This window comes from Lactuca serriola, chromosome 9, assembly GCF_051521515.1.
Source record: "Lactuca serriola cultivar US96UC23 chromosome 9, Lser_US96UC23_V15, whole genome shotgun sequence".
Lineage (NCBI taxonomy): Eukaryota > Viridiplantae > Streptophyta > Magnoliopsida > Asterales > Asteraceae > Lactuca > Lactuca serriola.
In genome coordinates, this window is record NC_136416.1 from 191,243,920 (window position 1) to 191,271,452 (window position 27,533).

The window sequence follows — 27,533 nt, forward strand, 5'->3', positions numbered from 1 at the left end:
CACCCACTAAACTTACAGTCATGGAATATTACACCATTTTAACGTCCATTGAAGCACCTCAGTAGCGAACGAGCAGCCAATCAAAATGTGATCTGTAGAGTCGAGCCCATTAGAGCAAAAGTGACATGAGGTGGGAATGGAGACTCCTATGAGAGAAAGGGCCACCACAAAAGGAATGTGATCCATACATGTGCGCCAAACAAAACTGGTTATTTTGCGGGGGACCTCATTAGTCTAGATGATCGGATTATCAACAGCACATGCGATTTTAAAATCGATAATGGGGTAGATATCCAAAGAAAAGAAGAATTTTGATTGCCATTGTGTACGGTTACCTTTGGTTCGTCTGGAAAGCTAGAAATGACATGGTGTTTAATAAAAAGCATATCACCTCCGCGAATACTGCGGACCACATCATTATTAACGTGTACAATTGGGTGAACTTTAGGGGCAATTTGGGTAGTTTTATTTGGTCGGATTGGCTTTGTTGTCCTTTTAAAACTATGTAATCTTGTTTTGTTTTCTTTTTGCTCCGTCTGTCTCTTGTAGGCGTATGCTTGCTCTGTTCTGTTTGTTGTTTTTTTATAAATCGTCGTTTCCAAAAAAAAAAAAAAAAATTACAGTCATGTGATACAATCATTAGTATTCACTTGGATCAAATTCCAAAAAATAACCGGAAGAAAAATGAACTTGAATATTTGGTGTATCGGTTTTTTTTCTTGTACTTAAGTTGTCTTTGTATCTATGCTTTGTACTTCTCCCTCTCTAACATCTTGATAGAGTTGGGTTTCTTTTATTTAATATATATTTATTTGGGGGTTCTAAAAAAACATGGACTATTTTACAATTTTTGTAAAAAATAAATGATTAATTTTAGTTTGTACTTTCAATAAAAACAAGTATGCTTAAAACGACACAGTTCAGTTGAATAAAAACCCAAAAGTCATATCTTGTCGAGGTCTTATTAAACAATTAAAAAAATAAAAATAAAGTCATCGGTCGGTGAGTAGCGAGTTGTTGAGCCATCGAATCGAAGTAGAAAGGTTCAAACTCGATGGCACTGCTCAATTATTCCCGAGTCTTCTCAAAAACCCTCAACTCAAAAGCTGTAAGCAGAACTCTCACTCCCTCATTTGCTCGCCTTCAGATTCGATCCATGGCTACTTCCGAGATCAAGAAGATTCAGATTCAAAGAGACGACACCGTAAGTTTTTCGTGTTTCCTTTATCCATTGAAACGCCCTTTGTTCTCTGTGGATAAGAAGTTTAGCAGTTGTCTATTGAGTGATTACTTTTAAATTGCTTGTCCACGATTACGAGCTGTCAAATTATGATACATATGATGGTTTCTTTGCCCTAATCATTATCATACTACGATTTCTTTGTTCTAATCGTGCGCATGCTTAGTCTGATGCATATGATGATCCTTTGATCTAATCGTGCAACTCCATTAGATTGTTATTCTATAGAGTTGATCAATATTTTTGAGCTTGCTACTTTATTCAAGATCACTCTCATACTAGTGTTCGTTCCTTCTGCCTTTCTTGTACGATTCGTTGACCTTGAAGTTACATATCTATCTCTTCATTGCAGACATTTGATGCATATGTGGTTGGAAAAGAAGACGCACCTGGAATCGTTGTTCTTCAGGAATGGTGGGGAGTTGATTTTGAAATCAAGAACCACGCCCTCAAAATTTCCAAACTTGACCCTGGATACAAAACACTTATACCCGAGTAAACTATCAAAACACTTGTAATTATAATCTTTAAATTCCCATCTTCTTCTCTATTCCATAATCAATAAATCAAATCCACTTCCATGATTTCAGTTTATACCGAGGAAAAGTTGGTCTTGATGCTGCAGAAGCACAACATTTAATGGAAGGTCTTGATTGGCAAGGTGCTGTAAAGGACATTCAAGCTTCAGTTAACTGGCTTAAGGCCAATGGCTCAAAGAAGGTTTATATACTTTAAATACAACAATGATTTTGGTATTTTGATCGATATTACTTCAAGAAATAGTAAATGTAGTTTATAGTTGATTTTAATGTGGTGATTGATGATTTGATGTAGGTTGGTGTGACTGGATATTGTATGGGTGGTGCTCTTGCTATTGCAAGTTCCGTTTTAGTCCCTGAGATTGATGCTGCTGTTGCATTTTATGGAGTTCCTCCTAATGAGCTTGCAGATCCTACCAACATTAAAGTACCTGTACAAGCTCATTTTGGAGAACTTGACAACATTGTTGGATTTTCGGATGTTAAGGTATGATGAATTAATGACCATTTTACCCTTTTGTTTGAAATTTATCTTGAATAGAAATGATAATAGCTAGAAATAACCGAAATAGTTCATAGTGAAAAGGAAGTGAGGGTGAAGAGTAAAGAAGTAAAAAAAAAAAAAAGTGGTGTAATGCTAAATAGTAAATACAGTAAATGACCAAATTACCCTTTTTGATATTGTGCTTTTGGTTTTGTTTTGTAGACTGCTAAAGCTTTGGAGGAAAAACTGAAGGCATCTGGAAAGCCATATGAGGTATATATTTATCCTGGAGTAACACATGCATTTATGAACACTTCTCCTGAAGGTGTGGAAAGGAGAAAGAATTTGGGAATGATAGATCAAACTGAAGCTGATCCTGCTGACGTGGCGTGGTCTCGTTTCCAAACTTGGATGAATCGTTATCTATCAGCTTGAGTTTAGTCATATAATCGAGGTAGTAATGATAATAATAATAATAAACGTAAACATCATCTTAGGATATAATCAAGGATTTGGTAAATTTTGTTAAAAGTTGTGTGGTGTCGTTTTGTAAGATCAATTTTTTGTTCGTGGTTATGTTTGTTGTTAATGTTGGAGATCTCATTTTAAGTATATGATTGTGTGACCCTTTTGAAGATTTTTTGCTAACATAATAATGATTTCCATGCCTACATGGCCACAACATAAGAATTTACAAAAGTTTGAATGTGATGGTTGCAAAGAGACATCCTCATTCTCAATCTTTATTCCAACATTCTTAGCTCCAATAGAACGAAATTTGACTTGTATAAACGATCCGTTCACATTAAACTTTTCTTAATTCAAGAAAAACAAGCGTTATGAATAAGGATGAGAATTTGGCTTGAAAATCCGAACCAAATTAGCCCTTGATAAACAATTTGATTAGGTTTTTAGGTATCTATATTATGTTTATTTGGTTTTCCGATTATTCGATTCGGGGTATCCGAATAACGGCTTAATCTGTGTATTCTCTCGTTACCCAACTTGCCCTCAGTCGATCAAAATTTCACCAAAAATAAATCTACAACATTCAAGAGTGAAGGCCATCAGTGACTTACGAAATTGAATCCCTAAGTTCGTCAATTGTTCATCGTCGCCTCTGCCCTCTGTTGGATTGATTCACGCAAGAAAAAAAAATCTTATCCTCATCCTCATTTTCTATTGTGATCGAACACCAAAAAACGAAAACACTACTTCTACTGTGAAATCGAAATCCATTCTAGTTTCAAGAAATCGAACTTCATTAATCACTCAAGTCATGGAAAATTGGGTTCCAAGTCAAGAAACTCAAGTAAACATCGTATCTTAATCTACTACTCAATTTTTTAATGTGTTATTATGTATGTTACTCATTGAAATTTGAAAATGTTAATCTACTACTCAATCTTTCAATGGGTGTTGTTATTCACACCATGTAATAGTCAAAACCACTTCGGTTTGAGTGAAAACCGATCAAAGCAATTGAAAACCGACTTGGTATGATCAATCCGTCATCATAAAAAACTAATTACATTGTTGGTCTTTTATTTCATATTCTGTTTTCAGCTTTAGTCCTTCTGATTCTTGAAATATTTAATTTACACTTTTGTTATATATATATATATATATATATATATATATATATATATATATATATATATATATATATATATATATATATGGGCAAATACTAATATAGCCAAATTAAGGACATTATTAACAATTTTTAGCCAAAAATTAGAATTTGTCCCAAACTAGCCCACTAAACCTTATGTATTTATATTCATCTACTGTTTCGTTAATTCTTCTATTATTTCATGTTTTGTATAACAAAAAAAATTATTTTGAAGATATAAAACCAGAAGTTATTTTAAAACCTAAGGTTTTCTCTGCATCATTTATGGTTTCCCAAACCTGCCTACGGTTTAGGAAAAATCTACATATTTTTTTAACTATGGTTTTTGGGGTAAAGTCTATGGTTTTTTTTATGTTTTATTTTTATTTTTTATTTTTTTAATAAAGAGTATTTTTTGAGAATTATTTTGATTAAAAATATTTCTTATAAAATGTAGATTTGTTCTTTGACAGTTATTTTGTTAAAAAATATATTTTTTTATAAAATATAAAATAGTTTTTTAACAATTAATAGAATAATTTTTTTTGCTAAAATGTAGATTATTTTTTTTTTAATTTGTTGATTGGTTTTTGGTAAATTTGACTACTTTTTTGTTACATTTTTTTGTTAATTTTAAATATTTTTTTTGTCAGAGTTGACTACTGTTTTAAACATATCCTATATATATTAAGTATTTCATATTTGAGAAATTTTCTTCTCCAATTTCTTTATTTTCAAAATTAACATAATGAGTTGTAACGAGTATTTCGTATTGCTAATTACGGATGGAAGATGAGAGTTTGTTAATTCCCAATTATCATATGTTAGGCCACCGGTATATAATTCGAAAATATTTTATTTAGGTGTTGAATTTTACGAAACCACCACGTTCAACGAATTTGTTCATTTGGTGAAGTGCAAGATGAGTCTTCCTGAATAATCAAAATTCAGTCTGGCTTATCAACATCCATAACAACTCTATTATTGTGGTATTGTTGATGATCATGACATTAGAAAGCTAATCAAGGTAATAACTGCCTTTGGAGATAAATTTGTGAATCTACACTGATCGAGATAAGAAGACGAAAAATCTCGTATATTCCGTTTCTTTTTTTCATAAAAAATGCAGCAAAAAGTTTTTTTTTAATGAAAAAAAGAGGATGGTTTTTTGGTAAAGAGGTTGATTTTTTTGGTATAATTCGGTGTGTATGTGTTCAACGTAAAAGTGTACATCTATTTCCTTGGCCGTTGATCATTATGATTTCCGACGCTTACGATTGTTTTCTTGGTTTCTTATTAATTATAGCTCTCTCTCTCTCTCTCTCTCTTTATATATATATATATATATATATATATATATATATATATATATATATATATATATATATATGCCATTGAGGGGGGAAAAATAGAGAGATGAAAATGATCTTTTTTATTATGTATTATATATTTTTTTATTTAAAAATAAAAATTTATAATAACGATAAAAATCTTTTTTTTCTAACTTATATTGGATTTTTTAAGAAATATTTAATTTACACTTTTGTCATATATATATATATATATATATATATATATATATATATATATATATATATATATATATATTTGATAGTTTATAATAAAAAAAAATTGAAATATTTGATCTATTTGATAGTTTATAATAAAAACTAATTATTTTGAGATATTTAATAAAAACCGTTTTCTTTCATTTTCTATATTTTCATTGATTAAAGCGTGGATAACTAAAAATATGTTTATTTATATTTATATAGATTAATCATATGATTATATAATAAATTAAAAAAAAATACGACACTAATTTGAAACTATTTAAAACATATACATATTAAATAAAAAGTAAAAGGTTAAATAATTTAATGCTATTTATATAAAAGTAAGGGGGTAAAATGGCACATCTATACAAAGCGCCGGGCTGATATAAAAATATTTAAATAAAACCTGAAATGATAATTTAATATGGGTCAATTTATTTTAATATTAATAAAATGTAATGTCAACCAAATATAGGTTATAATTACATATCATAGGTGTGTGTTTAGAATCCTCCTCTTTCAATGTGTTATTCTAGTGTTGTAGTAAGAAGTCATGTCTTAACACTTTCTATATAAGAGAAGCTACCACATCTTAACACTCTTTATAAGTCCAAGCAACGAGGACTTTGATCCACAAGTCCTGATTTGAAACCCATACATATAACACCAACAATATAATATAGAGATAGTTACGAAACATGTTTTTAGAACCTTGAATGAGAGAATTTAGTGGAGAAAGCAACCATATTTGTTCTTTTACTTGTTTCACTCCACATTGATAATCTATTTAAATGTTAAAAGAACCTATATTGTTATTCTATTCTATTAAAATGGTTATGTTATTGTTCTTTAGATCGATGATGAAGATGTATGTGTTGATAACACTCAAGTTGAAAAGTTGGAACAAGTCAAACAAGAAACACGAAGAAAAGGAAATATGTCAAAAGGGCGGCTTGTTTGGCCGATTGTGATGTAGTTCATATGACGAAGTTAGACATAGCAAATGCAAAAAGTGTGACATGTTGCTCAAAACCGAATCTGGAGGAAACCGTACTTCTAGTATGAATAGACATACGCAAAGATGTAAAATGCACCCAAAAATTTTAGAAAAAAATTAGAAAACCAAGCCATTCTAAATTAAAAAAAAAATGAAAAGGGGGAGAATAGTATTAGGACTCGGAAGCATGATGAGAAAAGAATAATAAAAAAAAACTTTGTTAAACTTATTTGTAGTTGGAGAATTACCGTTCAAGTTTGTAGAGAATGAATCATGTATTGAGTATACAAATGCATTGAACGGGAAAGTAGTTTTGCTATGTAGAGCCACAATTTCAAATAGAGTCATCGATTACTTTCTTGAAGAAAATGCTAAGTTGTTAAGTTCTTTAGTAATCCCCCAAGTAATGTGCATTTGACCATCGATTATTGGCATGGGGGGCTTAGAGGAGGGGCAAAGTGGGCAGCCGCACAGGACCCAATTTTTTTCATTATATATTTTTATTTAAAAATACAAAATTGTAATAAAGATAAGGGCCATTTTTTTTTCTTGTTCGTCTTGGGCCTTTAATAGTATTTCATTTTTCAGGACTGACCCTGATTATTGGACAGGTTCATGTCAAAGGTCGAGCTATATGGTGGTCACGACCAACTTTATTGATGAAGATTGGGTCATGCACAAAACAATTATCAACTTTAAATCTTTAGATAGTCATAAGGGAGAAGACACTAGGCGTACGTTGTTGACTTGTCTTCAAGAATTGGGTATCAATGATGTACTGACAATAACCATAGACAATGCTAGTGCAAATGATAAAGAAATCGAAATTCTAATGAAAAAACTATCAAACTTGTACGATGAGGGGAAACAATTACATGTAAGGTTTATGGACCACATCCTTAACCTTATTATTAGGGATGAGTTTGATCAACACCAATCTAGTATCAAGTGCATGCAAAAGGCCATTAAATGCATTAGGAACTCCATACAACGAATTCAAAAGTTCAAAAAATGCATAAAAGAACTAAATGTGGAATCCAAGAAGTTTTTTTTTGCAATGATAGCCCAACCTAATGAAACTCCACATACGAGTTATTGAAGATTACGGTTGAGTTGGAGAAGGTTTTTGGCATGTTTGAAGTTAAAGGTAATTTCATATTCCATTCCATTGTTACTTTTTTTTTTTTATTTTTTTTAATTTCAGCATGTTTGCAAAATTTTAAGCAACTTTGAACTATCATAACGTCTTCGTTATTTGCCTAATTAGCCCGCTTTTTTTCCATCTTGTAGTTCACAATTTAAACTACGGTTTACACTATTTAAATGCATTATTTGGTTGTATATTCAATGAGATACAAGCCCCTAAACATGGGGTATTGAAGCTGAGTTTTCTATTTCAACATGTTTGTAAAATTTTAGCAAACTTTGAATTGTCATAACATCATTGTTATTTGTCCGATTAGCTCAATTTGTTTTCTAGCTTGTAGTTCACAATTTAAACTACAGTCTACATTATTAAAATGCATTATTTGGTTGTATATTCAATGAGATACATGCCCCTAAACATGAGGTATTGAAGGTGAGTTTTCTGTTTCCACATGTTTGAAAATTTTAGCCAACTTTGAACTGTAATAACATCTTCGTTATCTGTCCAATTAGACTGATTTTTTTTCCAACTTGAAGTTCACAATTTAAACTACAATTTACATAGTCTAAATACATTTTTTTGGTTGTATATTTAATGGGATAAAGGCTCCTAAAGAAGAGGTGTTAAAACTGTTTTTGTTTTAAACTAACATTTCCTATATTGTAATAGATCCTACATATGATTGAGATGTTTTGACCCCCATAAAAGAAGATTTCAACCTTTTTAGAGCTATGGTTGGATTTCTCGAGAAATTCAAGGTGAAAACCGACTTAGTATCAACGTAAACAAAACCAATGGCACATCGTTTTTTTTTTTGGAGAAATATGTGATGTGTACAAACACAATAAGGAATGGGTGGCGAGTCCCCAATTTTGTTTGATCGGGAAGGACATGACTGATAAATACAATAAGTATTGGGGCTACCTTGAAAAAGTAAACGACGTTTTGTATTTTGCGGTCATATTAGATCAATGGTTCAAGTTTGATTTTTTTCAACAAGCCTTTGAGAAGTTGATTAAGTTGAAGAATAAACAAAAAGACCCCCAACTCGGAAGTCAGTTTGAAGGCTAAGGCCTTAATACGAGGTCTTCAAAAAAGATTTGAGACTTATTTTATTTCTACAAATCAAAGTTTAACATTACCGACTCTTCTTAAAGTCAAACACGTGGTCATGAAGATGTAGTTGTGATTGATGACAAGAACGACTTCATGTGTGATTTAATAGTACAAACGGATTACCCATTGGTATCAATGGAAATGGAGTTGACACGATACCTAAATGAGAAGTCGATTAAATATATTAAATATTTTGATATTCTACTTTGGTGGAAACAAAACACTTCTCGTTATCCTATTATATCCCATATGACGAGAGGTATAACTTTTTTATTTGTATACTTTTTTATAATTATATTTTAACACTTTTTGTGTTTATATTGATAGATATTTTGTGACTACAAATCTCTATCGTGGTGTTAGAGGCGGCGTTTAGTACAATCAGGCGGATATTAGTTCCATATCGAACAAATTTGTCTGCAAATATAGTAGAGGATTTCGTTTGAACCCAATATTGGGTATCGAACTCAAAAAAGCAAATTGTGGACAACATTGATGAAATTTTGAAAGATGATGAGGTCGTGAAAGCTTTAGAAGAGGCGATAAACAATGGAGGTGGAAAGGGAATACACCAATCAATATTCTCGACTAGTTAATTCGTATTTTACAAATGTTATTTTGGATATGGTTAAAAACTTAATTCATATTTTATTTTGGGTGTTGAATGTTTAATGTTTAACTGATATACTTATATATGGATTTTTGGGTGTTTTAGGTGTTTAATGTTTGATGTTTAGTATGTTGCTTCATAACCATATCTAAAGATTTGGAGTTTGGATTTTACATTCTTATATCTCAAGAATAGTTAATTCGTATTTACATTCTTACTACACAAATTTTAACCTTTTTTTGCACCTTTGAAACAATTATATATACTTTGCATTATATTTAATTAAGAAATTTGTTTCTTTAGAAGATTTGTTATGAAATCATAAGCTACAAAAGTCATACAAAATACAATATTTATAATCATATTGTAAATGTTATTCAGGTTATAGAGTCCTAATACGGTTTATTCGGTTCTTTTCAGTTATATTAGGTCCTTAATCATCTTGTACATGTTATTCAGGTCGGAACTAAACCGAACCAATTAATACCTGAACCGAACCAAACACGTATTGCTTATTTGGTTCGTTTTTTGGTCTATGCAATTACCCTTATCCAGTTTTCGGGTTATTTGGGTTCGGGTCGGTTCGATCCGGTCCAGTTCCGACCTGAATAACATCCCTAGTTATGAGCAACTTCTTGTTGGTGAGGGACTTTAGCATGTAAAAGGATCCAACTCTAATTCATAAACTTGATTCAATTCCCTTATTAATTGGCTACCATGTAGACTACCTTATCTGAAATCGGAAACTAGATAGTAGAGTAAGCCCTTTATTTTGTTCTTTATATTTTGCCTCATGCCCCCAAGATGGAAGCTTACTACTTGAGGAATGGAATTTCGCACAGGAGGTCTAAAGTTCGAAAATATTGCTAGTGTTCTGCGATTGACCAACATGGGCATTGGGGGTTGATATGGGCCGCTTAGATGGTACAGTTTACCATTTTTTTTTAAATATTTTGCTTCATTCGATATATTGTAAAGTACAATCTAGGGGCATTGTTGAGGTTCTTTGTCCACAGTATGGTAAACCTATGGACTGAACTTGCATTTGGGGTAATACTATTGACATGCCCAACATTGTATGACATATATCATGTACCTTGAGACTTCTATATTTTTGCCAAGGAATTGAGTCAGTCGAGTCTCCGTTGACAGCTAACATGTGTTATTTAATAAAAAACAACTCACTTCTTTGAGGATTTGTATCAAATCGTTTGTATAGGCATGAAATTCATATCATGTGGATATTGTTCACAATAGGGATAAAAAAGGACTTCATAATCAGAAAAAAGGACTTAATAAGTTCCTATAAGATAAATCACAACATTCTAGGTTGTCAATGACATAGTGAGAAAATACAGTTGAGGGTATGTGTATTTTCAAGGATTGATGTATATTTGTAAATGTATGAATAGTCGTGTATTTCCGTGTATAGAAATATTTCTTCCTTCTCTATATCACTTCTCATTTATCAACCACAATGAGACAATAAGAGACGAAGGGATTTGGAGTAGAATTTAGTGGATGGAACAAGACTAGCCAAAACATAACAAAGTCTGTGTTTAGTAGATGAGACAAGACTAGACAAAACATAGAATGAGATATTGACTTATTCAATGCGATTAATTGTTAAAATTTTAATTTCATCCAAATTTTTTTGAATAAGATAGAACATGATTATCCCCGTTTGTATCAACAAAGGTACAGTTTACATATTTCAGCACATCGTATTTATCCATAAGCTTATCATTAATACAATTCAAAATTAATGATATGATAAATCTTTTACACCATGACAATTCAAAATAACTATTAAAAGATTTGCGCATAATTATGCAAATGTATGCTTCATCTTTCTTTATATAGGTTCGAAAATGACAGTAGGTCTAAGTTCATCGATACATCTAAGCTTGTTAGAAGTATCTAGAAACAATATTTCTTTTCATGCATGGAAATCTCTTGTTCCATCAGATAAATTACATAATAATAAAAAGAAAAAAGATTCAATGTAAGTAATAAAAACGACAACTTGAAAGAGGCTAAATGAACAAACCCATAGGGGCTAAATGAAAGAAATAACAATGTATTTTGATTTTTTTTTTGTTTATAATAACATTGTATTTCAATTTTTTCTTAACTGTCTGATAAAATTTTTCAGACATCGTACCCTTCAAAATGTACACATTTTTTCTAATTCTTTCTTTTGCTAAAATTTAATACCCCGACTCTTTTGTAGTTAGATTCTTTTAGGTTAAATGCAAGTAATTGTGATATTAAACCTTCTGGAAGCCAAACTCCCCACTTGGATATTTAAGAAGATAAGAGGCATAATATATTTATACACGCTCAAATGATAACAATTATGTAATGGAGAAGATAAGAGGCATAATATCTTGATTTACGTTAAAATATAACAATTATGTAATTAAGAATACAAGAATAAATCTGGGCCAAATATTTCTTTTTCCGAACAACGTTCAAGCGTACCGATGTGACATGAGAATGTAATATTCATATGCGAATATAAAGGTAAGTATATTCTCGCGTTTACCACCCACGCCATCGCAACCACCACCGCCACCACCAACCACCACGTTTATATATGGATAATCAGTTGTGAATAGACACATACTTATTCATATATGAATATACTTGTTTATATATAAATAAGTACTAACACCTCTGCCACCCACCAACACTACCACCTGCACCGCCACTGCCACCAGCAACCACCACCACCACTGATACCATCACTATCACTACCATTGCTACCTTTGCCCGTGCCACCACCTCCACCACCAACCGTCATATTCATATATGAATAATCACTTGTGAAATAAACACATATGTATTCATATACGAATAAGTATATACTCATTCATATATAAATATACTTATTCACATATGAATATGATTATTCATATATGAATATTATATGTTCCGTTATCCTGGTATGTTGGAGCGCTTAAGTAGCAGATTCGAAAAATTAAGCGCCAGATTCGAAAAATGTGGTCCAGATTTGTTCTCATGTTCTCGATTTTATAATTGTTCTTATTTGAACATTCCCCATAATATGTTTTGGTGTTACATTTGGGTTATTGTAAAACAACTGAAGCAAAATCATAACTTCCTTGTAATCCTTGTTATATATTGTATTTTGTCTTGATGATATTATCATATTTGTAAATGATAATACTTTTAGAATTTGACATAAGACGAGAATGCATTGTGATATATAGCGGAATGAAACTCTCTCTTACTCTATCAACATTAAAGTTACAAACATTCATAAAAAATGAATAACAATCAAGAAAACACATGAGATCTTGCATTAAATTCATATAGTTCCAAAAATTCATCATCTTTTTCCCCTTTTTGAATATAAGAAATAAACCTCAAAATAAATAGCCAAAGCTATGTATAATCCATCATTTAAATATTATAACATCCAAATCTTCAAGGTAAGAAACTTAAAGTAAAATATGAGTTTTGGGTGGGTCACAACATGAGGGAAGCCTCGTCACATTGTCACATGGCCGCGAGAATCAGGAAGATCATTTAAGTCTCACGATGTGACACTATGTTGGTCACGACATGACACGTGATCTGGGGCAAACCCTAGTTCTCAGACTTAGACCCTATTTAAAGTAAGTAAAAGGATAGGTTCCCTTCACCCTCAACCTCCATCACCTCCAAAACCCATTAAAGAATCCTTAATCCCCCTCCATTTTTTAGCTTATTTTGGTGCTTTTGGTTGCTTTTAAAGGAAGAAAAAGGCTTGGGTAGTGTTGTGTGTATCTTGGAAATCTTTAGGACTTCATTTTGAGCATTCCTGGACCTTTTTAAGTGTTCAAGATCCAAAATTTATTACTCTACGTTGCTCGATCTAATGTTTTGTCGCATATTCTACAAGTATGAACTAGTTGGAATGGTAGTATTCCATAAAGTAAACAACTTTATGGATCCTTGAGGTCCTTTGAATATCATTTAGTTCAGATCTGGAATATGTTAGTGTATTGGGCCCATACATTAGATCCTTTATGATATTTATCCATTATTGACCTAGTTTGAGCTTTAAACTCACAATGGGCATGCATGGCTGAAAAGCATCGATATTTTGGTTGTTTTGGACATTAGGAAGCCTTCTAGAAGGAATGGATGGATGGATTAATGGATTGAGAGCTGAATCCATTAAGCTGAGTGAAGAGGCCTTTAGATCAATCAATATATCAAACAATGACAGTAAACAAGAACAAGAGGAATTCACGAAGAAAAAACTTTCACTAAGAAAGATAATCTCACAAAGAGATTATCGTGTGCACAAAGCAGCGATTAGGGTTTGTGAAAGGCGTGACCATTCACAAACCTATACAAAAGATTATATACTGCTATTCTAGACAATCCCTACAAATCAGGGATACGCTAGCTAACTAATTAAGCTAACTATGGAAACAGGATAAGTACAAGATTTGTTACAATGCACTGAATAAACTAAACTATTACAAACTGAGCTGCTGACACGTTGGTGTTGATACTGAGATATGCGCTGATGCTGAGTCTGTTTTAAACATTATCATATTTCAAGGTTTGACCTTACAATCTCCCCCAATATGATGATGTTCAAAACAAACTAAATTAAAACACCTCTAGAAAGGAACTCTTCATACTCAGCTTCAGCTTCAATTTTGACTGGCCAGTAAGGACTATCCAGCAAACTCCTGTCTTCTGTTCAGCAGCTCCATGGCAATAAGAATGTGAAACTCTCCGGATAAATCTTGATGACTCATGCACATTTGCCTTAAGCCAACAAGATGAGTGGTTGGAGCCTTTGGGATCTCAGCAGTTCGCTGAAAACACATCCTCCTGTTTTTATCAAGATAGAACATCCCGTGTTCAGGAGCTGAGATAAACTTATGCTGAACCGGATCAACACTGATAGGAAGAGAATTGTTAATTTCACCAGCACCAAAGTCCAGAACCAATACATCTTCACCATCAACTTAAAACTTGGTTCTTCGAGTTCTAGGAACAGACAACCTTTGGCCTTGATGCTGAGGTCGTTCTTTAGGAACAAGATCCAAACGCTGAACTTTCTTGATCAGCAGATGAAGAGCACAAGTCAGTTCCGAAGAGTGAGTTGAGGTTTGCTTGGATGCTAGTTCAAGTAGTTCCATCCATTCAGAATATCCATACCTGATCAGCTCATCCCTCTTGACAACTTCAGTGTATGAATGCTAAGGACCTTGACGAGTGATCAGCAACGTAAGGATTTTCTCATTTCGTGGTTTGGAAGCTTTGACTTTGATGATCTTATCACCACACATTCGCCGATTAAGAACGTCTTCAAACCTCTTTCGATCAATCCGGTCAAGAACACTGTCAGTCTTAGGCTTACTATGGCCAGGAGGAGGTTGAGAAGACTGAGCCTTGGACTGAAATTCCAGGAATTTCTGCATCTGAGCTTCAAAAGATCTCTTGGCCTAAAGTTTGTGCTGAATAAGAGATTCATCAGCTTGAGCAATGTTCTTTAGAAGCTGAGCTTGATTGGCTTCATCAAGAATTTGCTTAACTTGATCAGGAGACATGTTCCATTCAACGGTAAGATTTGAAATACTGACTATGGACTTGGGTTTCTTCCCAGGCAGAGAAGTATCAGTTTGAGAATGAGCCAAGTCAGTATCTGCCGCCTTACGCTTTCGAGATAGCGGATGAGATTCTTCACTGGCAACGTCCGAATCCTCTCCTTGGACCGGAATGATGGGATCAGCAACAAGATCGACTGATAGCGGATGAGATTCTTCAAGGTCATCTGAACTTTCTTGCTGAACTGGAATAAGAGGATTAATGAAGTTCATATCGAGTATTTGACATTCATCATCTGGTTCATCATGCTCTTCATCATGCTCACTATCTTCAATCAGCTTTTCAGTAGCTACTGGACTATTATGCCCCGCAGAGTCAGATTCATGCATTGGCGTTAGTGATTCAAGCTGAACAGGAGTGTTGTCAACAGGTTCGGTGTCTCTCTCATTCGGTTCACGGTCAGCATTATCATCAGCATCAGCATCATCATCAGTATCTCCCCCTTTTTGAGCATCATCAGATTGGGGACTAGAGGGGGGAGTTTGCAGGAGAACTTCCTTTAGCTGATGAACATCAGCCTCAATGCGTAGAAGACGCTGATTCATGTCCCGAGTCAGTGTCAGAAGTTCAGTAAATGCTGAGGTCGGAATCTGAACAACTGAAGTAGCTGGAGCTGCTGGAGAGCTAGGAGGCATTACCGGAGAATATTGGTCCCCATGAGGTGGATTCTCCCCCTGGGATAGTTGCTCCTCCTGAAATTGTTGCTCCCCCTGACTTAGTGAATCTTTTTGAGCTGAGGGAACATTAGCAACTGAGTCGATATGATGAGAAAGCTGAGGAGAGAAATGACCACCATCATGTGGTTCATCCTCTTGACCGGCTTGATCTACATGATTACCATCAGCACCTCCTTCATCAGTGTCAGCGGTGAGAGAAGGAACAGTGTATGGATTTGCAATCCATTCTCTCATCCTATCAGAGATTCCAATGTCAGTATCCAGAGGATCATCTTGATACATGCGAACATGCGAGGACATTGGATGGGATTTCCAGAATGCGAGAAGTAGTCTGCAGCAAAGAATTTGTCGAACACAAGAGCAATCCAACATGGAAACGGAACATGATCAGCGCGTACATTTACACGAAGAAGCTGAACAAGCTGATCAAAGAATAGAGCTCCATAATCCAGTCTTTTGTTGAGAAGAAGTGAGCAGACGACTTGTTGCTCATAATTACTTAACTGATCACCACTTCGAGACTTATGACCCACACACTTGCACAGAGCACCGGTGAAAAATTTCCAACCTGGGGTCATACATTGGCGCAAGATAAGAGCTGATCGAGTACCAACCTTTGAGTGATCATAACCCAGTTGATCAAACATACGTCTACACCGTTCAATAGTGGGAGGTTCAGAGAAAGGTTCAAAGATAGGTAACCTTATAGCAGCACTGAGAAGTTCTACGGTGATGAAGACAGAGTGTCTTCCATGGCCAATGGTCCCGGTGATGGCATTGTTGTCGTCATTGACAGTTGCAGTGTAGTAGAACTCACATACTTGTTCAGGGAAGAACTCGGATGGAACATCACTGATTGCGTATCGTAGGCGGCAGGAAGCTAAGAAATTGATGAAATCATCGAGTCCAAGACCTCGATGAACCTCTGGAATATCAGGGTTGAAAACAACGTTTGTAGCCTTGATGTGAATTGGAAGAGGAGGAGAGTTTGGGGCAAGAACTACCCTTCGTGAGGTGGAGGAGTAAGTGAACAGAGATGCTGCCATTAGAGAGTTTTTAGAGTTCTAGGGTTTTGAGGGAAGTTTAAAATCGTGGAAGGAAAGTTTAAATCAAGGGTGAGAGAGGTTTAAATATGGAATGAAAAGGGGGTTTAAAAAGGTAATGATTATCTTCATTAAAAAGGTGATGATTATCTTCATTAAAAATAACGGCGTATCGTAACAACCTGTCAGATTAGAAAATAGCCGTTGGATAAAAGAGCCGTTGACTGAAGGTGAAACGTCAATCAGTGTTTGCGGAAGCGCTTAGATTAGTGTCACAAAAGTTACATGTTGAAAATATTTCTTCGTCAATTCGAGGTACAACTTGCTTAATCGGGGCTAGCAAGGAGATTGGTGCGTGTGATAGATACTAGTTACATTATCTAACCATCGGCACAGAGTGTTGTGACTTTATCAGTGAGTGGTTTATCTTACTGAATCATTAGACACTGAATAAGAAGAAGGTGAAGAAAGGATTGTTGCGTGTGATAAACCTTGGTGTTTTGGTCTAACCATCGGCAAAGATTTTTAGACTCTCATCAGCGTGTGTTTTGGCACACTGAATCACAGAATCAGTGTAAGATTGGTAAGAAGGGATAGTTGCGTGTGATAGATCTTGGTGTTTTGATCTAACCATCGGCAAAGAGTTTCAAGTTGTTATCAGTGTATGGTTTAATACAGTGAATCATTCAACTTTAGTTTAGAAGACTTGAAGAAGAGAGAAAGATGGGAGATCAAACCAAGTACTCAGTATGCAAAAATCATCAGCATGTCATCATCATCACAATGTACATCAGCTTATAAGACAATACCAAACATTAGCACAATTTAAACAGCAAAATTAATTACAAGGTAATCATTCCAAGTTCTCCAATAATGTAAGCAGTTGTTTGAGAATCCAGTGCCTTAGTGAAGATATCAGCAAGTTGCTCCGAAGTCTTGACATGTTCAAGAACAACCTTTCCCTTTTCAACATTATCTCTGATGAAATGATGTCTGATTTCGATATGTTTCGTCTTTGAGTGCTGAACAGGGTTTTGTGTGATTTGAATGGCACTGGTGTTATCACAATATATGGGAGTCTTTGAGAACTTGATCCCAAAGTCGAGAAGCTGATTTTGAATCCATAAGAGCTGAGCACAACATCTCCCAGCTGCAACATACTCAGCTTCTACAGTTGAGATGGCTACTGATGTTTGCTTCTTGCTAGACCAGCTGATGAGACGATTTCCAAGGAAGTGACATCCACCAGATGTACTCTTTTTGTCTAAATTGCATCCTGCATAGTCTGAGTCAGTGTATCCAAAAAGTTCAAATGCTGAGTCGCGAGGATACCACAGTGCAAGGTTTTGAGTCCCTTTCAAGTATCGAAAGATACGTTTGACGGCCATGAGATGAGATTCCTTGGGATTAGCTTGGAATCGAGCATAGAGAATGGTTTCAAACATGATATCAGGACGACTTGTCGTGAGATATAAGAGAGATCCAATCATTCCTCGATACAGAGAGTGATTTACATCAGTTCCAGTTGGATCAGTGTGTATCTTATCAGTCTTGGACACTGGAGTAGAAGCTGGTTTGCAGTCACTGAGAGAATACTTAACAAGCAAGTCAGAAATATATTTACTTTGGCAAATGGAAATACCTGACTTTTGTTGCTGAACTTCAAGACCTAAGAAAAAGGTCATCTTCCCCATCATGCTCATTTCGAACCTTTGAGACATGATCTCTGCAAATTCCTTGCTCAGTGTCTCATTTGGAGAGCCAAAAATGATGTCATCGACATAAATTTGAACAATAACCATATCTGAGCCTTTGTTTTTGATGAAGAGAGTATTGTCGATTGCTCCTCGTCTGTATCCATTTTCAAGTAGATACGATGTCAGCGTTTCATACCAAGCCTTGGGTGCTTGCTTCAGTCCATAGACAGCTTTGTCTAATCGGTACACGTAATCAGGATGATCTTTGTCCACAAAGCCTGGGGGCTGATTGAGGAATACTTCTTCTTCTAACACACCATGGAGGAATGCTGTTTTCACATCCATCTGATAGACAATGAAATTCATGTAGGATGCGTATGCGAGAAACAGTCTGATTGCTTCAATGCGAGCAACTGGAGCAAAAGTTTCCCCGTAGTCGATGGATTCAATTTGAGTAAACCCTTGAGCTACAAGCCTTGCCTTGTTGCGAGTGATGATTCCATCTTTATCAACCTTGTTACGATAGACCCAACGAGTTCCAGTGATAGTCTTCCCGGATGGTCTTGGGACAAGAGTCCAAACTTTGTGCCTTTCAAACTCATTCAATTCTTCTTGCATGGCTTTGATCCAATCAGCATCTTGAAGAGCTGTGTGTATCTTGTTAGGTAAGATCATTGAAACGAAGTTAACATACATGCAAAAATTATTAGATACACGAGATCTGGTATGAACACCATCATGAATATTACCTATAATTTGATCAACAGGATGATATCGATGTTCAGAGACTGATGCTGATTCCGGAGAATTTGACACTGACAGGTTATCAGTTGCAGGTGAGTCTTCAGCTTCAAGGATTTCATCAGCACCTAATGAATTATCTGCTGATCTGATTGCAGTATCTTGATTCGAGGAACATGGAACCGGAACAATAGAATCAGAAGAATCAGCTTCATCTCCAGCAGGAGGGACTTCGTCAAATGGACAAGAGAGAAGCTCTTGAAAAATAGAAGAAGAATGAGTGACCTTTTCATCAGTGTATGATTCCTCATCAAACTTCACATGAATAGATTCTTCAATGCATTGCCTGTTCACATGAAAAACACGAAAAGCTTTTGAAATGGATGAGTACCCAACCAAAATACCTTTATCAGCCTTAGGTTCAAACTTGGATCTTGGGTCATGCTGATTTAGAATATAACAAATACATCCGAATACATGAAAAAAGGATACATCTGGCTTTCGATCTTTCAGCATTTCATATGGTGTCTTCTTATGAATCCTGTGAATTAGAGATCGATTCTGAGTAAAGCATGCTGTATTGACAGCTTCAGCCCAAAACGACATAGGAAGACCAGCATGGATCATCAAGGTCCTTCCTGCCTCAATCAGTGTTCTATTTCTTCGTTCAGCAACTCCATTTTGTTGAGGAGTACGAGGAGCTGAGAAGTTTTGCCAAATTCCTTTGTGATCACAAAATTCTTCAAGAGTTGAGTTTCGGAACTCAGTACCATGTATGAAGCACATTTGAAAATTCTTCAAGAGTTGAGTTTCGGAGACAATGGAAAGGGGTTCACTAAGTAACTGCAGGACCAGTTTTCTTGACATAATCTTCCAGGAGAGACTTTGATCTTGTCATATGCCTTGAGCAACCACTATCTAAGTACCAAAGATGCTCCTGACCCTGCAGTGCTGAGAAACTAGTTAGAACACACTGACCCATTCGAAGATGGGTCATTCACAAAGTTATTTGATAATAGATTATAACACTCCTTAGGAAGACAGTTTAAAGAATTTGACTTAAGAGTCCATTTTTCATTTCTAACTTTAATATTTTCAGCTCTTGAGGATGATTTATCAAATGAACATTCACTGATCTTGTGAGAAGTATCACCACATCTGTAACAAACTCTAGTACCAAAGTTCTGCTTCTTGGTGAGAAAATTTTTTGATTTAACACATTTTGACATGTAAGATTCACCAAGAGAGCTTTGAGCCCTTTTGTTTATCATTGAGTCACAACTGAATTCAGTGTCAGAATGAATTTGATCAGTTTTAGATAATGAGCTATCAGTGTCTGATTTTGACTCATTCACAGATGAATTGCAATCAGGAAAATGCTTAAGTTGTTCATGAATAGCATGAAACACTCCATTTGAGATAGGAAAGGCAATAATATTCTCAGTGAGTGGAGTTGGTCTTACAAGATGTGCAGGGTAAGAGGTTGGATCAATTCCGGTAATTTCAACATTACACTCAGTAATACCATCAGAATTAGTAATACAATATTCATCAATTAAACTCTAATTAATAAAAGAGTTACTAACAAACTTATTTTTGAAATTGTTTTTCATCTCATTCATGGAATAAAACTCAGATTCCTTTTCTTGTGATTTAAAAACTTTTTCAGCTTCTGCAAAATTACCCCTAAGAATTTTTTCACATGAATGTGGAATTTGAGCAGAAATAATATAATTTGCATTATTATGAGATTTTGCCCAAGTATGAAGCACATTTTGCTCTTTGATCAAAAGATTTTTAACATTGTCAATTTCAGCAGACAAAGATGAATTTGACAAACTAGTGATTCTAAGATTTTCCTGAGTGGACTCAATAATGTTATTTTTCATGGATATATCAGTTTCAAGAAGATCAATTTGATTTTGCAAATCTCTTATTGTTTGATTCTTCTTAGAATTAATGACGCCCAAATACTCAAACATTTTGATTTTTTCATTCATTGAATAGGAAACAAAGTTTTTAACCTGGTACATAGAAGGAGAGTCAGTGTTGTGCTTCCTGGAGTTTTCAACAGCATCAGACATATCAGCATCAAATGTACTTTTGCCTTTTTCAGAAACATCCGTGTCTTCCATCTTTACCATTAGACACTTCACTTCATCATCTGATGACTCCTCATCAGTCTTCCATTTTTCTTCTTCAGCAACAAGAACTTTATGTTCCAAGTTCTCTGCTTTCAGCTTCTCAATCAGCTTGTTGTACTTCTGCTTCCAGTATTCATCCGAGCCTTGTTTCTTTTGTTTACACTCCTTTGCAAAATGATCAGTGCTCCCACAGTTAAAGCACTGAGCCTTCTCTTTCTTATCAGTACCATGCTTTTTATCAGCTTCTGAACTTTTTGAAAACTTTCCACCCATCTTCTTTTGAAACTTTGAGAAGTTTCGGACAGATTTCTCAAAGGTCTTTACAATCAAAGCTGCACTTGCCACAACCTTTTCGAGATCATCAGTGTCAGTTTTAGAGGAATCAGTGTCTGAATGGCTATCAGTGTCTGAATCTGACACTAGCCTTTTGTTTGAGAACAAGGCTACAGATGATTCACGCTGAGAGTCTTTCATCAGCTCCTTTCTTTGAAGCTTGGATTCCTCATAGTATCGAAGATTTCCATACAGACTTTGTAAGTCCATAGAGTTGATCTTCTCACTATTTTTCAGCACATCAACATGGTTCTCCCAACCTGCACCCAGAGAATCCAAAAACTTCTGCACTAGAACAGTTCTATGCTTCAACTGATCTAATCTCCGGAGATCATTAACAAGAGTATTGAATCTGTTAAAGGTTTGAGTCAAGGTTTCACCTTTCTTAGCAAAAAAATGTTCATACCTTCGATTAAGATCATTTATTTGAGTAGCCTTGACTTCTTCAGTGCCTTCAAAAGATACAGTCAGAGTATCCATCATCTCTTTTGCTGAGATGCAATTTTGAACTAGCCCAAAAATGTTGTATGGCAGAGCGTAGCTGATTGCGGCACGAGCACGAACATCTAGACCATGTTTTCTTTTGTCATCTGCCGTCCAGTTTTCTTTAGGAGTTTTCTTCATAGTACCATCAGGAACATTATTTTTTAGAGGCTGATACATCGGGACATATGGACCATTTTCGACGATGTCCAACATGTCTTCATCTACTGACTCTAAGGCATATAGAGCCTTTATTTTCCACATAGCAAAGTTTGTTTCATCAAAAGGAGGAATTTTAGCGGAAGGATGATTTGATGAGTTTGACGAAGAAGAAGATGAAGCCATTTGTTTGATAAGAGAAACCTGCTTTGATACCAATTGAAGAGGCCTTTAGATCAATCAATATATCAAACAATGACAGTAAACAAGAACAAGAGGAATTCACGAAGAAAAAACTTTCACTAAGAAAGATAATCTCACAAAGAGATTATCGTGTGCACAAAGCAGCGATTAGGGTTTGCGAAAGGCATGACCATTCACAAACCTATACAAAAGATTATATATTGCTATTCTAGACAATCCCTACAAATCAGGGATATGCTAGCTAACTGATTAAGCTAACTATGGAAACAGGATAAGTACAAGATTTGTTACAATGCACTGAATAAACTAAACTATTACAAACTGAGCTGCTGACACGCTGGTGTTGATACTGAGATATGCGCTGATGCTGAGTCTGTTTTAAACATTATCATATTTCAAGGTTTGACCTTACACTGAGAAAAACCAGTTTGACGATATGACAACCTTCTTGTCAGGACGTGAAGACTAGGGTTTTCTAGGATATCTTGGATAGATACTATCATGACGTGATGACTTGTTCATCAAGACATTACAGTATTATCGATTGAGATTGAGTTGGCTGAGTTAGGTCTTGACCGGGCTGAATACACTTCTCACGACATGGCCATGAGTTGGTCACAACGTGAGGGTTAACTAATGGAAATGTTGATTTTTGACTTTTTGACCTGGATTGACTTTTGGTCAAATTGCTAGTTCTAGAATATAGAATAAGTTTCGACCTTATTTGATTTAATAAGTGTGTTGTAGCACCGACTGTGTGGCATTGATATGTGTTTTATCAGACTATATGAGACAGACGAGTCTTATCACTATAATACGTAAGTTGCTAGATTGTCTTTGTCAATCTTGCATGAAAGACTGTGGTTGGATCACACACTTGTATGAAAGACTATGGTTGGATCACAACACTGGTATAAAAGACTGTGGTTGGATCATATTACTTGTATGAAATCTTGTGGTTGGATCACAATACTTGTTTGTCTTTATGAATTACATGGAAGACCATGGTTGGATCACAACAAAAAGGTTATGGCTGGGCTGTAATCCGAAAGTGATTATAAGCCTATGGTTAGATCATAGAGTTCACTTAGGGCTAAGCCTACTGATATGTATGGTATGTGGTACTTTCGGGAAACTCACTAATATTTTGTACTTACGGTTTTTTGGTTTAAACATTTCTAGCTACTTCCAATTCTAAAGGGAAGAGCTCGGCTTGACTGCACCGCATCCCCCGATGGTTTTCCACACTGATGATTGTAATTTTAATCTGATGATTATGATACATTTTACTATGAATGTTATTAGAACAAGTATTGATGTATAGATTTGATTTTTGAAAACAAAAAAAATTATCGGTATTTTTGGGATGTTACAAGTTGAGCATGTCGAGTTGTCTAACCTTGGAGGACATGATAGCTAGAGCCCAGGAACGGGAAATTGAGTTGGAGCTTTGTAACATCCCAATCTTTAGGTATGAATTTAAAGCTTTATATTTATATTTTTAGGGAAACTCGACGAGTTGGAAGGCTCCAACTCGTCGTGTAAAGTATTTAATGTCGGCGTATTTTTCAATGTCTACTCGACGAGTTAACGGTTGTTTGGGAAACCTAATTTTTAGGGTTTTGCACCCTATTTAAAGACTTTATAAACATTTGTTGGCCTCCCACATCGTTCCCTCAGTCCAAAGAAAACTATAATCATGCCTCTTTCCCCATTTTGAGTGTGTGTGAGATTAAAGAGTATTCTTTGGTGCTTTTCTTGAAGGAGCTTGAAGTTGGTGATGCAAAGTTGAAGGGAGAAGTTTTAGATCCGGGATTTTCAGTGTTGTTGCAACCACTTGGAGGTATAAAGTCGTTATCTTGATCATCCCTTTTTCTAGATCTCTTGTTTTGAAAGTTATGGCCATTATTAGCTTATTTTGGGACCATTCTTGGATTTGAGCATGATATGAAGCGATGGTTTCGGATCTGGACATCTCATGGCCTCCATAGACTTAAAGTTGCCAACTTTATCAAGTCTTGGCCCTCCTTCATGTCCTAGGTCCCTTGATAAGCCTTATTTGAGTGTTTTAGCCCTCTTGATGCCATGCATGGACGTAAAGCTCGCACCTTTACATGGTATTTTAGTCCTAAGGGACCATATCTATAGTTTGGGGTTTGGTTTCGCTTGGAAGTCTCTAAATTCATTAAGGATAGGAAAACTCGACGAGTTGCTCTACCAACTCGACAAGTTGGTTCGGGTTTTTCCTGCTTTTGGGATGCTGAAGAACTCGATGAGTTGCTCTAGTAACTCGACGAGTTGCCTCGACCTTTTCACAATTTTCTGAGACATGAAGGAACTCAAAGATTCAGAAGATGCACTAAACGAGTTGGGTCAACATGGACTGTTGACCTTGACTGTTTACTATTGACTTTGACCTTGGTTGACCAAGTTTGACTTTTGAGGGTATTTTGGGATTTTAACAAAGTAGTCATTGGTGATTGTAGGCAGTTGAGTTGGAGTTGTGAGTTGGGATTTATATTACCGGTTCAACACTACTTGTGAGGTGAGTTTTCCTTACTATAGTCAAGGGTCAAAGGCACCAAGGTCGGCCCTTTAGATCGTTATCCTGATTTATTTTTATTGTGATATGCTAGATCGGTATCCTGGTAGATAGGATGTTTCTATGTGGTTATGATTGTTTAGATCGGTATCCTGGTAGATAGGATGTTGCTAAGCTTAGTGATTTGTAGATCGATTTGACTGTCTATAGACTATTATGTGATTATCTGATATATGTGCATATGTTTGATTGGTGGTTGAGGCTCTTCTGCTTTGTCCATGAGCCAACAGACCGAGGCATTCCAACTTGATGGTTGTGGGTCGAGAGTATTCCATCCCGATGATGATTGGACTCATAGTATGTGGGCATTCCAACCCGATGGTTGTGGGCCGAGAGTATTCCATCCCGAGGATGAGTGGACTCATAGTATGTGGGCATTCCAACCTGATGTTGTGGGCCGAGAGTATTCCATCCCAAGGATGATTGCTATAACACCCATAAAAATCATGCCAAATTTAAACTTTTTAAAACATTTTAAAGCCAATACTGGTAGCTCGGAGAGCTAGAGGAGTAGCGGCTCAGAGGGTTATCAGTTAGCAGCCAGAGGGTTATCAGCAGAGCTCAGCGGTTTAGGTGAGTTTCCTTCCAGTAGGAACGAGTCTAAGGCCACAATGCCGGCCCGTCTAGCTAGTAGTAGTTTCCGGACTTCGGTCCGATGCAGTAGTTAGTGTGTTTGATGCCTTCATGGCTCAGACAGGATTTATGTGTTATGTGTTCCGGGCTACGTCCCGATGAAGTTTGCAGTTTATGTGTTCATGCTAGTGGATATGTTTATGATATGCTATGTTCAGTCAGTTTCCGGATTTCGGTCCGATGCAAGGGGCAAGGCCCCAGTTAGTCCGGACTTCGGTCGGATGCAAGGGACAAGGTCCCAGTCAGTTCTTGTACTTCGGTCCGATGCAGGGGGCAAGGCCCCAGTTAGTCCGGAATTTGGTCCGATGCAGGGGACAAGGTCCCAGTCAGTTTCCGGACTTCGGTCCGATGCAGGGGGCAAGGCCCCAGTTAGTCCGGACTTCGTTCCGATGCAGGGGACAAGGTCCCAGTCAGTTTCCGGACTTCGGTCCGATGCAGGGGGCAAGGCCCCAGTTAGTCCGGACCTCGGTCCGATGCAGTGGGGAAGGCCCAGTATGTGCTTTATATGTTTGTATGGTATGTGGTTGTTTGGGGAGCTCACTAAGCTTCATGCTTACGGTTTTTAGTTTTTGGTTTTAGGTACTTAGTTTTCAAAAGAGGAGCTCGAAGAGGTTGCAGTGCACACACCATAGTCAGTTAGCCTGGGAATGTTTTACTCTGATAATAAGATTATGTTTCGAATTGTTACTCGGAAACTATGTTATGACTTATGATATAGTTTTTATAAATATGGTTTTAGTAATGTTTTAAAAGAAATTTGTAGTCGTGATTTTTGGGTCGTTACAAGTTGGTATCAGAGCCTTGGTTTGAGGGATTCGGACAAACTTGAGAGTGTGTCTGGACTCAAACTAAGGGAGCGGTAAAAAGGTTTTCAAAGGAAGAACATTTTTGAAAAGAATTTTGGTAAAAAGGAGTTGAGAAAAGAAAAGAGTTTTATAAAAAGCGAAAGGAATATTTAGAAAGAAAATAACTTGAAAGGAGAAAAAGGGTGTGGTGCATGCAATCAGCCGAGCTCAAGTAAGTACTCCCAAATTACCCATACAAATTTATGATCATCAGTTTCAGTTTCAGTTTTAGTTCCAGTTTCAGTTTAAGTTTTAGTAGAACAACATGCTAGTATAGGACTAAGGATCTAGGAGGATGCCTTATGTGCCTGCTTTATGTGTTTGAGCTTGATATGAATTGCATGCTAGTATTGAGTAGACAGTAGTAGGATAGCCTATGTAGGTTATGCCTGATAGTATGAGCTTAGCATTGTATGCTAGTATAGTTTCTTGTTATGAGAATAATTTTGCATGAGTATGTTTCCTTTATCCAAATGTTGCTTGCTTTGTGCTTTGTGGGACTCTGAGTGATGGGAGTTAGCCATTGGGTGAATACGTCACATCAATGTGATCAGGGTTGAATAATCTTAGAGTGTTGGATTTGGCCCTACTGTGCAGCTCTCGTTTGAGTCTAACCGTTGTAGGGACGAGTCTTTTACTCGAAGGATTATCCGAGCCTCATTGCATATGATGGTATTCAGGTGGTGGCTAATTGGCATTACAAGGAGGCCTTCAGCAGCTAAGGACTGGTTTGGGTGGAGTTAGAAGTTCCCTAGGGCAAGCCTAGGAAGGTAGTAGCAGATTCAGTAGCAGTAGAGTGACTTGGTGGAGTTGAGGTAACTCTTGAGGAAAGTACGAATAGATGTGGAAGGTAGTATGGGCTCGTACTACTGAAAGCAGAGGATCCGTACTCGAATCAAGAGGGGCCGAGACAAGTCCAGGGAACTTGTAGAGTGTGTGAGAGATCCCTCAGCAACGGTGTGTATATTAATCAGGAAATGTTATATTTTCAGCATGGTAACATTGCGTGAGTTACCAGTTAGCAGTTC

At 36.0% G+C, this 27,533-nt stretch overlaps 1 protein-coding gene across 1 annotated transcript; it reads left to right on the plus strand.

Annotated features, from left to right (window-relative positions):
- The first annotated feature begins 1,007 nt into the window (after nt 1-1,007).
- LOC145074586 (uncharacterized) lies at nt 1,008-2,898 on the plus strand. Its single transcript, XM_079020944.1, has 5 exons — nt 1,008-1,204; nt 1,593-1,735; nt 1,831-1,960; nt 2,075-2,266; nt 2,486-2,898. The coding sequence occupies exons 1-5, from the start codon at nt 1,055-1,057 to the stop codon at nt 2,696-2,698; spliced, it is 828 nt and encodes a 275-aa protein (XP_078877070.1). The 5' UTR covers nt 1,008-1,054; the 3' UTR covers nt 2,699-2,898.
- The last annotated feature ends 24,635 nt before the right edge of the window (nt 2,899-27,533 follow it).